Consider the following 14,298-nt stretch of genomic DNA (forward strand, 5'->3'; position numbering starts at 1 on the left):
GTAATGTACCAGTAGATTGGACTATGGAATAAAACGTACATTTTTCGATAAAAACGACATGTGCTATTTTTGGTGGATAGATCGCCTCTAGTTTAGTCGATTTGCCAAATTTCAGCTTTTTATTTCATCAAAAAGTCATATAAATAATTAAGTTTACGCAAAAAATCTGCTCCCTTGCACCAATAGTTGCCGTCGTGTTCCAGTAGTGGATCAACGGATGGAAGCAGATTTTAAAATGGATGTATAAAAATGAAGAAAAGTCCCAGAGATGTTCTTAATGCTTCATTCGAAAGATATTAGTTGCTATTCGAAGGGAAAAATGTTAAACCTGTGTAAAAATTTGCCTTTTTGTTTAAAATTCCTAGTATAATTCCCAAACGTCTACTACTGGAGCACTAGCGCAACTACTGGAACACGTGTACCAATAGTGGCTCAAGCGATTTTATGTTAAAAAATTTGTTTTATCACTCTTTTTATATTTTTCCCATATAGTAGAGGTTGAAATCTTTCTGTTGACGCCAAAAGATCTCTGCTAATGCTTTTCGTTATTTTGTTATGATTTTTTATAGCTTAGGTAGTCCACTAATGGCACCGGCACCCTAATAGGCTGTTTTTCATCACGCCCATCTGTCATGAAACGGCCTACTTTCCTACACTGAAGTATGCAGTGCGGGAATAGTCATTACGCAACTGAAACCAGTGCTGTAATGATTCATTACGCAACGCTTTCTCATTACGCAACTGTTTTGAGTTACGTAATGAATCATTACACAACAATTTTTTAGAAATTGTAAAATGATAGGGAATGCATTCCGATATAATTTCTGATACCCTCAAGTGGTCTTCTACGAAATTTCAAAAAATGTTGTACGTAACTCGTTGCAGAACTCGATTTTTACAGCACTCGTCGTAATTATCCTACTCGGCAAGCCTCGTAGGATAAATTTACGACTCGTGCTGTAAAAATCATCATTCTGCAACTTGTTCCGTAAACTACTATTATAAGCTATACAAAGCACTAAAACTATCAAAACAAGCGTCGAAAGAGTCGGAGTAGCAGAAAAATTAAATTTTGTCGCACGTTTTCAGCATTCCTTTCAACTAGTAAGGTGAGTGTTGAAACCAATCAATTCAATCAAAATCTAAAAGAGAACATGGTTGAAGATTGGTAAAATATATTTGATGTAATAAGAATAAAATTTGTATTTGAATATGAGAAATCGGCTTTTCAACCAGCACAAATATGAAAATGAGTTGTTTGTGATAAAAACTTTTATCGTCAAACCATTCAGAGTTTGTTTTTTAAAATTATACGGACCAGGCAAACATATAGGTATGGGGTTTTTAATGTTAATGTACAAGAGTCTATGTCGACACTTACAGTGACGAACTGTCATATTTTGTAAAATTAATTCATTTCAATAACATTCCCACCGTTGTCATGATAAAAATACGTTTCATAATATATTGTACATTTAAAATAAAAGCATAAAACTAACTCATCAAATTGATCATCATCCATCCTTGGTTGAGCAGCTGTAGTAAAGTAGCTTGCAGCAAGCTAATTTCACAATAGCAAAATATCCAAAATATCACTCCAACGACATGAAAACTTGAACGCGTGAAACTTAAAACGAAAAAAAACTCCGACGAGGCTACGACGCAAAAAAAAAAAAACGTCATCAGAAATGTGCTCCTGAAAATTGAGGGTCCGGTTTCGCTGCATCTTCAACTTCTGCTTGAGCTTTAACGAAACACTGCCCAGCAGAACTCTTGCAGAATAGATCGCTTCATTTCAGCTATGGACACTTTTTTCCACAAACTGCACCAGCCGGTTCACCAGCCGAATCTAATAATTTGCGGAGGCGATAAAAACGTGACTGATCAATTTTCAACACATCCGTTCGCGCGTGCTGCCTACTACGGTCAGTAGCGATGTTTGTTTCATCGAGCAGAAGAACGGGTCATCGTGCAATGGACAAAGCGGCACAAGCGAATCAGAAGTTGTGTATTTGGACTGGCCTGGTTTTGTTGAAAAGCTAGTCCGCTAAGATCTCGTAGATCCTAGCGAGGCTAGCCGTCCACATCCGATTGCAGATCATAAAGAAATACAATACAGTAGATACAGTAGATCCTTCAACTTGACAGCTACTGACTGATACCCAGGCTTGATAGAAACTCCTCTGCGAGGCAAAGAGGAGGCGATTTTGCAGTTTTTCTGAGGAGTAAAAACTGAACCCAAAATTTTCAACACAGATCCTCAAGCGATTCGAGTGAGAGTGCAAGAAAACCTTAACTCACACTTCAAAAGAACTCTTGAGTCTGCCGCCCGAACAAGCAGTCCTCGGGGAGTTGTGAGAGCACCCTTTTTTGATGGAATTTTACTCTGTTGTGTTTTGTGCTTCATCTTCCTCGCTCATTTTTCGTTGCCTCTCTGCTTAGCATTTTTTCGCTCCCTCGCAAAGAAGTAAGGCTGCACGCTGCTCTAGAGTATTACACCGAACTCTAATGATGTTGAGGAGCATTATCAAGCCTGTTGATACTTGAATCAGCAGCTGCAACTCTCTTTCAACGTCCTACACAAGTATCATACCTCTCTCAACGAATCGTCCACACTTTTACTTACGACGACGCGTGCTTCTCAACCGACGGTTCTTCTACCTGAGATGTGACACTACCTCTATTCCAACAGGTTTGACAAGCATGGAAGGTAAGTTTCAGGAGGAACCGGATGAAGACTGGTGTTCTTTTCAGGTGGACCAAGCAGATTCCGATGAAGAGCTTCACAGCTGCGAAGAAAACGACGCTAAAGCGAAACAGGAGGTAATCGCTAGTGGAAGCAGTGCTGTCGGAAAACGCTCTGCACGAGGAAATTCGCCGGCGCAGCTCAACGATTACGTTGTGGATATTGCTATGGCCGAGGAAGCAGAACCATCGAGCTACGGCGAGGCAGTCGCTGGACCTGAAAACGATTGGTGGACTGAAGCGCTGCGTGAAGAGTTCCAGTCGTTAATTAATCGTTAAGCTAGTAGACCTACCAGGCGGGCGCAAACCGATTGGCTGTAAGTGAGTTTACCGTCGTAAAGAAGACAGCCAAGGAAACAACCCGTTTCAAGGCGCGCTTAGTCGCGCAAGACTCTACACAGCAATATGGCGTCGACTTTAGTGAAGTGTTCACTCCGATGGCAAGTCTAACAACATTGAGAGTTCTGTTGCCGGTAACGGGCCACAAACAGATGGCAGTGCAGCATCTTGATGAGAAATGTGCATACCTGCATGGAAAGCTGACGGAAGAGATTTTTATGCAGTTACCGCCAGGTTTCGTGCAATAAGCTGAAAGAGCCCGAAAATATCCATGATCGTCTATGTTGATGATATAGTTGACGCTAGTACTGATGCAAGAGAGATTACAAGACTGGAAGTAACTCTGAAGAGGAAAATCCAGTTGACATCACTGGGAGAAACCAAATTGTGCAATACTAACTAATGGGGCAGCCCCCTATCCGGCATCAATGAGACCCCCTTCTACACTGCCTCAGGGTCGGCATATGCGCTTAAATTCTCCGCGAGCAAGAAAATTCTTGAACACAAGATTTGCAAAATTTAAACTCACTATAATGAAATTTCGCTCTCAGGTACCTTTTTTGCTGTCCACCCACTTCCTTTCTGCGTATCTCCTACCTTCCACTTTCTTTTCTTCTCGTCTTCTGGTGGCGGAACCGCTTCTCCGTTCCGCTGCCTTTCATTCGTCGTTTCCTCGTTGCCGCTGGTTCGCTCATCTTTTCGTATGGAATGCGGCCGCGACTCCTCTCTCCACTGGCTTCCTCATATCTTTCCTTCACTTTCCTCGGGCTCGGCTTTGGGAGATGCAGGCGGTCACCGACGCTACCCAAAGCACTTTCTCGCCCGTTTTGCAGACTCGAGTATTGCAGCGTATTTTGAGGCTATAGGACCACACAAGGTCTTCGGGACTACTACGCGCACTCCACGGCCCATTTTCTACGCCAAGGCAATGGCCAAGGTAACTCCAAGGGCAGCACTAAGGGTAACACCAAGGGCCATGGATGCTCCGGAGTTTGTCACTTCTACCATTGTCTACCACTGAACTTTAATTTTCTGGTTTAGCTTCGTGAACTTTGTTCAGACGTCCATATTGTTCCGCTTTTGGCTTGATAATGATCCAGAGCAATGGAAGAGTTTCCCGCAGTATCATAAATTCGCCCCATCATGGCTCCTTCTACACCAACCCCAATGGTCGCCCATTCTGCTCGTCCAGTGATGCCTGGTGGTGAGTAGCGGAACTTTTTTACGATGTGGCTGCATGCTGTCCAGTGGGCGATGGGTGGTGATGCTCACGAATACTTGGTTTTCTCATACAAAATATTACACGGTAGACACTACATCGCGAAAACCCCTACAATATTGGACAGACAGACACACCATTGGTTAAAATACTTGATGAAGAATCCAATCTGCATACTGCGGATAGGAAATCTACAACCAATGTGATGGATTTTAGTAAAATCCATCACATTGATCTACAACGGGGTATTTACATATACTAGCTAGGGAACGCTACTGTGTGTTGCGTAAACCGCAAAAACCAGCCTAGCTCTCTCAAGCATGGAAGTGGAATCCGCAGCATTGTCAGAAACATGTATGGCGGTACTTTGGCTACGACAACTGTTGGAAGATTTTCAGGAGATTCAACCGGAGCCGACAATAGTTTACGAAGACAACAGAAGCTGCATCGACTTCGTACAACTTGGTCATCTGTCACGTCGATCGAAGTATAGGTATATATTTTGCGTAGGAGTAGAATCTTTCAGAGAAAGGTGTTTGTGTACTACAATATTGCAGTTCAGAAGAAATGAAGGTCGACATGCTGACTAAGCCTTTGGCAGCGTACAGTTGAAGGTTTTTTCGGAAACTATTGAATTAGTGAAACTATTCAATTGATGCTTCCATGCCGAGAAAAGCCCATCCCAAAGAGAACAGGCCGTCGGTGTACTGGTGGTGCGAATCAACACCGAAGGCAGATTGCAAATCTTCGAGCAATCTGCCTTCAGGGTAAACGAAGAATGCAACGCGCACGCACAGAAGCACAACGAGAAAAACGTGGAGCAGCATTCAGAGAGACAAAGTTAGCTCTCAAAAAGGAAATCAAGAGTCGAAAATGGGCATGCTTTCATAGTCTATGCCAGGGTGCAAATTTGAGTCCGTGGGGTGACGCCTGCTGAGATCGATAAGATGTACTCTTCCCGTATCATTCCACAGGCCCCCTCGGGGGGGACCCGATGATATCCCGAATTTTGCCCTAAAGGGGCAGTGAATGCAGATCCGGACATGTTCAGAACCACGATGCAACGCTGCGTAGATCAAGGAACCTTCCCGGATGTACGGAAGCGAATGAAATTGGTGTTAATACGAAAGGCGGGGAAACCACCAGGTGACCCGTCGGCGTACAGTGGGGATTCGCTCGTTGGGGGTCCGCTACATGGAATGACTCGATGGTTGGATGTTCGCTGGTTGGAAAAAATCAAACTAAAAAGCACTCGAATGTCAAAACTGACTTTGACGTCTGATTACCGTCACAGATGCGTTAGTCTGGAGCATTTTTACCATCTGTCAGTCGTTCCAACTAACGGATCGGATTCGCTAGATGGAAGGCAGTCGTGTTCCAACCAGCGAATCCCCGCTGTATATACTTATCTGTCTACTAGATACGAAGAGCAAGTTGTTGGAGAAGTTGATCCCTGTTGAGATAGTACCGTATACGGAAGGTGCGGACGGCCTGTCCACCAACCAGTTTGGATTCAGGAAAGGTAAATCTGCTCTGGACGCCATCCAGTCGGTCGTTCAGACAGCTGAGGTGGCAATTGAGCATAAAAGGAGCGGCATCCGTTACTGCGCGGTTGTCACTCTGGATGTGAAGAATGTGTTCAACAGCGTAAGCTAGGAAGCAATAGCCCACCCACTTCACCGCCTCAAGGTACCCGGTGCAGTTGTGTAAGCTTCTAAAAAGCTATTTTGATGGTAGGATTTTACTGTAGTAGGGGCAGAGAAGCGTTCGAATTACCACAGAAGTTCCTCAATGTTCAATCATGGGCCCGATGTTATGGAATGCGATGTATGATGACGTACTGAGGCTGCTCCTTCCGACGACTGGTGATAGAATTGTTGGTTGCGCCGACGACATCATCTTAGTGGTCCATGGCGAATCGTTGGAGGAAGTAGGGATAACAGCAGCGCACTCTATCTACATAGTTGAGGAATAGATGAAGTCTAGGAAACTAGGACTGACCCGTCACAAGACTGAGGTGGTGGTGGTCAATAATGGCAAGTCCTAGCAACGTGCATCTACGGCTACAGTGGCGCTTTCGAGGATGATGTCCCCGAATTGCCAGAAAACGCATGCTCCTGGCAGGCGTGGCGCTATTCATACTGAGGTATGCGGGACCAATCTGATCAAAAGCGCTTAGAACGAGCAAAAACCGACAGCGCGATGCAGCGGTTGGAAAGCACGTGCTTGAGAGTAGCAAGTACATACCCGAAGGTTTCAAAAGAGGTCATCATCAGCCGGGAAGACGAGCTGAAGGAAAATGTTTTATCAAAGAGGGACCAGAGAGGTCCGCAACGCGTGTAAAGAGAAAACGCTTAACCTCTAAGCAGGAACGGGAAAACTCCACTAAGGGGCTGCCCATAAATTACGTAATTTTGGCGGTTTTTTTTTGTATGAAAATCAAAAATTATTTGTATGTCGCGTAAGAAATCTCGAACCCGCTTACGTAATTAATTGCCTAAAGGCAAATGGATCCAACGGCTAATACCAAATATGTAAGATTGGTATAAAAGAAACCATGTGGAAGTGAACTTCCACCAAACGCAGTTTCTGTCAGGACATGGTTACTATAAGCAATACCTCCATAGGTTCGGGTATTTAGAATCTCATGCGTGCCTCAATTGTGCTGCTGTGGTGGAAACAGCGGAGCAAATGTTCGATTGCCCGCGTTTCATTATTTTGACAGGTCGCATGCTCGTAACATGCGGAGGGGACAAATCTCCCGACAATATAATTGAGAGAATGTGTGAGGATGCCGAGTGCTGGAATGCAGTAACTACGGCTCACTCGCATTATGCAAGAATTGCAGCGACTATGGCGCGCCGATCAAGTTGGCTGCAGAGTATTAGCCCTGCCGAGGCTGGTCCTTTGTAATATAAAGTTGGCTAGGAGAAGCAGTTTGCCTAGGCTACTTCATGTGTTGTGTTATATGCACTGGCCCCTCACTGAAGAAATTCTGTAAGGTGGTTCCGGGGAGATGAGGGTCTGACGCCAAGGGTAATGTCGGTGCACTGTACACTAGCCTGGGACACGATTATACGAAAAAATTTAGATTCTCGCTCCAGTCCACTTTTTGGATTGCATTTGGGTCCTATAACAACTGTGCAAAATTTCACTTTCACAAATGAAACTTTTTTCACAAGGGTCGGATTGTTTCGCGGTCTTCAGCAATATTCTTTTACAGGGGCCCAGATAGCCGTAGCGGTAAACGCGCAGCTATTCAGCAAGACCAAGCTGAGGGTCGTGGGTTCGAATCCCACCGGTCGAGGATCTTTTCGGGTTGAAAATTTTCTCGACATCCCAGGGCATAGAGTATCTTCGTACCTGCCACACGATATACATATGCAAAAATGGTCAATTGGCATAGAAAGCTCTCAGTTAATAACTGTGGAAGTGCTCATAAGAACACTAAGCTGAGAAACAGGTTTTGTCCCAGTTGGGACGTAACGCCAGAAAGAAGAAGAAGAAGCAATATTCTTTATCGTAAAAATACCTATTGAGGACTGTATTCAAAATTTTTATAGAGGTCCACAGGCGACCTGTGGCGATTTTTGTTTGCAAAGGTAAGTTTTCCCATACTAAATCCCATAAAAACTTTGATCGGCTGGCGCTAAAATATAGTTTCACCGATCGAACTGAAATTTTGCACAGTTGTTATGGGACCCAAATGGAATCCAAAAAGTGGACTGGAGCGAGAATCTAAATTTTGTCCCACACTACTGTACACCACTTTCAACAAGATTTTAAGTACTGTGTATAGACTGGTTTTAGTGGGTCGTCGTTGGTGCGGCATCCCCACACTCCCTGAGTTACCTTCTCAGTGGTCTGATTTCAAATTTCCCCTTCGTAAAAAAAATGATGTCATGCGGCAATCTGAGATTGACAACCAGAGAATGATTTTCAACAGCTCCAGTCAATTTGTTTGCTTCACGAATGATTTGGACATTATCCGCCTGTAAGTTAAGGTGACAAAAGTCGAACTGGTGATGAATACATAACGATTTGGTGAGTACTGGGGACAGGCGTACGCGATTATGGCCATACTTTGCATAGTTATTTCGCACCCCGAATTGGATTGTAAGCTTTTCCGATAGGATTGAATACAGTCGATTTCACATTCGTTTGTGTAGCAAAGTTATACTGTTTGAAAGTTGAAAGAAACAAGTAGTTTTAAAGCTACTGACATATAAAAAAAAACCTGAAATTGTCAATGTTTTTCACATCATCTGAATGAAGCCACTTTTATAAACAAGGAAGAAAACTAAAAATTAACATATATCTAGAAAGGCACATATGATAAAAAGAAGAAAATCCAACTATACGAAACAAACACAAAAGAAAAGAAGTTCTTTCAAATAATACAAACACAAAGACAAACAGAGAAAGATGACAACTGAAAATAAAAACTTACTTGGCTGTATAATTGTTTTTAATGAACGTTTTTCTCGTTACATTCAGCTATCAATGGACACGGGAGCGGAGGCCCACCTGGTTTGTATAATAAATTAAACTAAGCTTTCGATGAGATAATCCAATGACATTCAACGCTTGCGCACTAAAAATATCTACACAAATACTCCATAAATAACTCCTAAGTAAACCTATTTGTCCTTGTAAATAGTGTAAAAAAGAATGAAATATGGTCTATACCACCGCATTTGCTACTAGGACATGATCGTATCGAATTATCTCTTACGGAATAGAAATAAATATCATTTCATTTCAGTATACTTTTAGCTTGCCACCTGTCGAATGTAATTAGTTTGCGCTTTTTGCTGGCGAGGATGCTTTCATTTTGTTGATTAAAAGTTTTTTTTTAATTGTAATTGTAATTGTAATTGCTCAATCCACACCCTGGCAGACAATTATCCGCCAATCTAGACACGGGCTGGGTGAGGACCTACCAAGCCTCCCCCGTTAACATGTCCTATACCGTTTAGCACACCGGGTTCTTCCACAAGCAGGCGCCGGAATTAAAGCGGTCCCACAAGTTTCAGATACATTAAATAGATATAGTCCCTCTGCCACTAAACCGAATAGCGCCCTCCACCTCATCACCAGCACTGCCCATCCCGCACACCAAACAAAATGTCGGAAGTGGCGTGCCGTGTAGCACATCAGATGTTCTACAGAGCACACCACCTCCGACACCATGCTCAACGTACAGCAAAGACAGCGCTAATAAAAGCGGAATGCGCCACTCGATTCAGTACCAGAGGGACTATAAATGTAACGAAGAGGAAATGAAAAGATAGTAGAAATGGTTTGGCTGTTGGATTGCTGGAACGAGAAGAAAGAAATAAAGTTATTACGTTAAAATGTGATTTTTATAGTTGAATAAATGTATCGATAGTTTCTCATCTGTTTCTTTTCCGTATCGTAGTTCCGTCGATTCTATCCACCTCGAGTTTTGTCGACTCCGCTCGGGCAATGAGGACCGTGATGAAATGAAAAATATAAAAATATAAAAATATGAGCATTAGTGTTTATCTATTATTTAATGTGGTTCTCATTTGCTTTCAAATACCTAAGTAACATGTGAACTCTGCCTCTATTAGAAAATTCTAATAAATCATAATTTATTCTCCTCCACTTTCCCTAACACAAAGTATTCCTATTTAATAAGACAAGTGCAAAAGCACAAATAAAAGTGTGAGACCGCATCGAATCATGTTGATGCCCTCAGAGCACTCATTCTTCGATTTGCGAAATATGAGTCCGCTGAAAACACCGACCCGACTCGACGCAATCGCGCACCTCTACCGGCACCTCCGCACATGTAAAAACTTCTGCGATAATCCTGTGGTGTGAAAGAAATGCGCAATATTATTTTGATTTCAATCCTAACTTCATGACCCGTAGGCTCTACGCGTATGATTGTTCATTATTTAGGCTAAATATACCTGTTTATACCTGTACATCAGAAAAAAAAACGACTACGAATATCTTGCAGCGTAAAGTTTAAGTGATCAAATATTCATCCTCTCTTCGACCCTGCACTATAATAACCTCCTAATATAACGCCGAGCTAAAGATTCTTTCTAGCGTTACACAATCTGAACAAGAAACCATTTTCAAATACTTCCCATAATTTATGCGAAGCAAAACAGATTCCACTTTCTACGTAATGTAACCCAGCATAAACAGCTGCCCAACTCTCCAGACCAACGCCCTCCAAGATCCAAGGTGCTGCTGCCTTACGTTCAAAACTTCTTTCCTCAAAGTCTGTCTATCAATTCCGAACTCTATTGCATACTACAATACCAATCAGACCCTATTCCTGACAAGACACAGAGTCACAACCCCAATGTGATGGATTTAACCACAACCTTGTCATAACCCCTCTTACGTTTCGCTATCCTCGGAAGTCACCCATATTGATGCTTGGCAAAAAATATCAGTATTCAATCCACAAATCCCATATTACACCACATTACGTTGGTCCGTTTGGCGTCGCCGGTGGATACCTGTTCTGACATTCTTTTCTTTCAAACCCCATTTCAAGCCTGTCCCCCCACTTTATCAATAAGAATGTTGACGAATCACGATAATCTGAAGATCGTGACCAGAACGGAGGTAGGATTTATCACTAGGGACCAACCACCACCATTTTGTTGATTAAAAGTTTTTTTTTGGTCCGAAAATTAAAATTGTAGAAAAAACGCAGTCGATTTGTAGTCCATGTCGCTTGTTCACATCAAAACTTTTCCGTATTTCCTTTCATTCCCGGTTCAAACGTTAAGCTTAAATAAGTCTCTTGTGCAGTGTTGAACTGCGTTGAAATGTGTGTGCCGGATGTCGGTAGTTTCTTATTTGTTATCAGCTTAGCTTAGTCTTTATGCAATCTTCCAGCGTGAGCTGTTTGTCATACGAAGTCCAGTTCGCTGCGCTTCCTGTACATTCGCCGTTCCATCGTGCGCTCGAACCACTTTTTCAGCTCCGACACGATGAACACGCTCGAGGTAAGCGACACGAGAAACACGAGATCCATGGCAGACAGCGCCTCGGTTTGGAACACCATCTGCAGCGGTGGGAAGTAGATGACCAGGAGCTGGCCGAGCAGCGAGAAGGCCACCGCCAGCAGGAACATCCGGTTCGTGAGCAGGCCGATCTGTGAAACAGAAAAAGTGTTACCGAAAATTAGTAAGGATCATAATTAACCCTTTGCAGGGGTTGAATTCTGAGAGAGAGAGTATTTCCCACATATTGCTCTCTGCAACAATCATGATCCGCGACACATCATGAGAGCCTGTTTATCATCTAGTGGTCCGAAGTTTCTAAATTTCGCTATTTTTGGACCTTTTTTCAGCTTTTGAGTTCTCTCTTATTTTTTTAGTATAACTGAATTGAAATTCAGGGCCTTCCTTAACCGAGCGGTTAGAGTCCGCGGCTACAAAGCCAAGCCATGCTGAATGTGTGAGTTATCAGGATTTGAATTTGGGTAAACAAGACCACAAGGCACAGACAAAGTATTTTTTGGCACAGGCGGAAGGTTTAATATAATTTACCTGAAACACGCTTTTGGTCTGTGACCGGCAGCTGAGAGCATTCCACATATCGAACAACACGAAACAGGTAAACGTCATCGTAGTGTCCCGGCTGGTTACCCCCGTCCCATCGGCCATCTCTCGTTGGAACACCCAGAGCGTTCCCAAAATGATGATACCCGCCGAAAGGAGCACGTTGATGATGAGAGATTTCGAAATCATTGCCTGCTTTACGTTGCGAGGTTTTTGCTTGAGCACATCCTGATCTACGGGCTCGACACCGAGCGATTGAGCTGGCGGCCCGTCCATGATGATGTTGATCCACAGGATTTGCATAGCGTTCAACGGGTTCGATATGCCCATCAAGGTCGAGAGTGCAATCAACGAAAGGGCCGCAATTGACGTACTCAGTTGAAATCGTACAAAGTTCCTAATGTTCCAGAAAATTCCCTTCCCCTCCTCGATGGCCGCTCTGAAACAGGAAATCATCAGTAAATTGAACACCCATCGTTCGATAGCTCATTATCTTACATAATCGTGTGAAAATCGTCATCCACCAGGATCATGTCGGCAGCCTCCTTGCACACGTCCGTGCCGTTCTTGCCCATGGCGATACCGATGTCGGCCCTCTTCAGAGCCACCCCATCGTTGACGCCATCGCCGGTCATTCCGACGATGTGGCCATTATGCTGCAAAGCCTTCACGATGGCCAGCTTGTGCTTGGGGGTGACCCGATAGAACACGCTGACGGTGTTGATCATCTTTTCCAGCTGGATTTCGTTCATCTGATCGATTTCCTGACCGGACAGGGCTTGCATGTGGACGATGTCCAATCCGATTTTTGAAGCTGCAAAAATGAAACATAAGAATATATGTTAGGTCGATTCAATTCCAAGTTATTATGTGTTCAATATCAGATAAAATGTAGTTTTTTGAAATCTACGTTACAAAGTACAACGATTATACACTTTAGCGTGGGACAAAATTTAGATTCTCGCTCCAGTCCACTTTTTGGATTGCATTTGGGTCCCAAATCAACTGTGCAAAATTTCAGCTCGATTGGTGAAACTATATTTTAGCGCCAGTCGTTCAAAGTTTGTATGGGATTTACTTTGGGAAAACTTACTTTTGCAAAGAAAAATCGCCAGAGGTCGCCCATTGCCCTCTACAAAAATTCTGAATACAGACATCGATAGGTACTTTTACCATGAAGAATATTGAATATATATAAATAGAATAAGAATATCGCCGAAGACCTAAATGATTTAAATGATGTAAATGAAATTTTAACAGTATTTCATAAACAGTTTCAGAAATTCTTGGCAAAGATTCCCTAATATAGGGTGTTCCAAAAAGTATGGGCACGACTTTGATAATAAAAATCATAGTACTTTTCCAAACAATCAAATATTTTTAGATTTTTGTATTTTTCTATATGCTATTTCAACAAGCATCTTTGATAAATTAGTTCGATTCAATTATTGTTTACATTGAAAATTTTGATTTGAGAAAATTATTCTTATCTTGTCAACACAGACCATACATTTTGTTTTTGTTGAAAAATAAATAGTAAAATATGTTTCTATCAAAATCTGTTGCCGTCGTGAAATCAAGTAAATTGCAACAAGGACACGGTGCCCCGTCAGACCGTTACTATACAAAAATAGTCCATCAAATCTGAGTACAGGGCTCGATTTCTGAGGTAATTCTGCACCTTCGTACAAATTTAACAAAAAATCTCTAGGAGGAATCTCGAGATATCTCGATTTGAAATTTCAATATAAACCATATAAAAATTACGTAAATGCACAGGAAAAAACTACAAAAAAAAACGCTCAAAAATTTGGCCAAACTTAACTTAAGTTTTCAGCTTAAACGGAGTTTTGGTTCTCCAGATTTGTGTTCTTGAAAATTTGAGGTTTGGCTTCGATTTGTCTTCACCTTGAATACATATATTTAGAGAGTAAAGAATCAGCGTTTTATACAGGGAAAATTGACAATGATGTTTCTTTTGGGCATGCTAGCATTCATAGTTGCTCTCTTTGCATTATTAATGAAATCACCTTTCAGTGTTGCATGACAAAGGATCGCGAGGTGTTTTGCCGAAGTTATTAACGAAAAAGTGGATCTATGAAGTCGGATAAGCCTTTATCAAGAATCCGTGTAAAAATGTCATTTCTTTTGCAAGTTGCGGGTCCCTAAGCTAGTTACGTAACCCGTAAAAAGAAATATTTGCAGCCAGAACACGTGTTTTTACTACACGGGAAACACGTCGCAAGTGTTATATGGCTCTTCAACAACTTCAACTACATCTCTATTAAGCACTGTCTCAGCGCCAACACAACTGAACCTGCTTATTGCTCTACACGCAACCGTATACGTTTAGGTACCCGAACAAAGTCGAATAACAACCACGTAACATAGTGATAACAAGATATGTATCATGAATTTATTATGTTATTTTTTGTT

The 14,298-nt window shown here is 42.3% G+C and overlaps 1 protein-coding gene across 5 annotated transcripts in view; it reads right to left on the reverse strand.

The window, feature by feature from the left end:
* Positions 1-10,985: 10,985 nt before the first annotated feature.
* The window catches only part of LOC5578336 (calcium-transporting ATPase type 2C member 1), a 260,132-nt gene continuing 256,819 nt past the window's right edge, over positions 10,986-14,298 (reverse strand). For 3 of the 5 annotated variants that reach the window (XM_021852429.1, XM_021852427.1, XM_021852430.1), the window contains exons 7-9: positions 12,361-12,676; positions 11,851-12,301; positions 11,208-11,453 (exon numbers count right to left, since the gene is read on the reverse strand). In XM_021852429.1, coding sequence (XP_021708121.1) covers positions 11,208-11,453; positions 11,851-12,301; positions 12,361-12,676 — 1,013 coding nt within the window. Of the gene's footprint in view, positions 11,454-11,850; positions 12,302-12,360; positions 12,677-14,298 lie in introns of all 5 variants that reach the window. The other 2 variants (XM_001656857.2, XM_021852428.1) reach the window with 1 other exon arrangement.

Source organism: Aedes aegypti, chromosome 3 (genome assembly GCF_002204515.2).
Source record: "Aedes aegypti strain LVP_AGWG chromosome 3, AaegL5.0 Primary Assembly, whole genome shotgun sequence".
In the NCBI taxonomy this organism is placed as follows: Eukaryota; Metazoa; Arthropoda; class Insecta; order Diptera; family Culicidae; genus Aedes; species Aedes aegypti.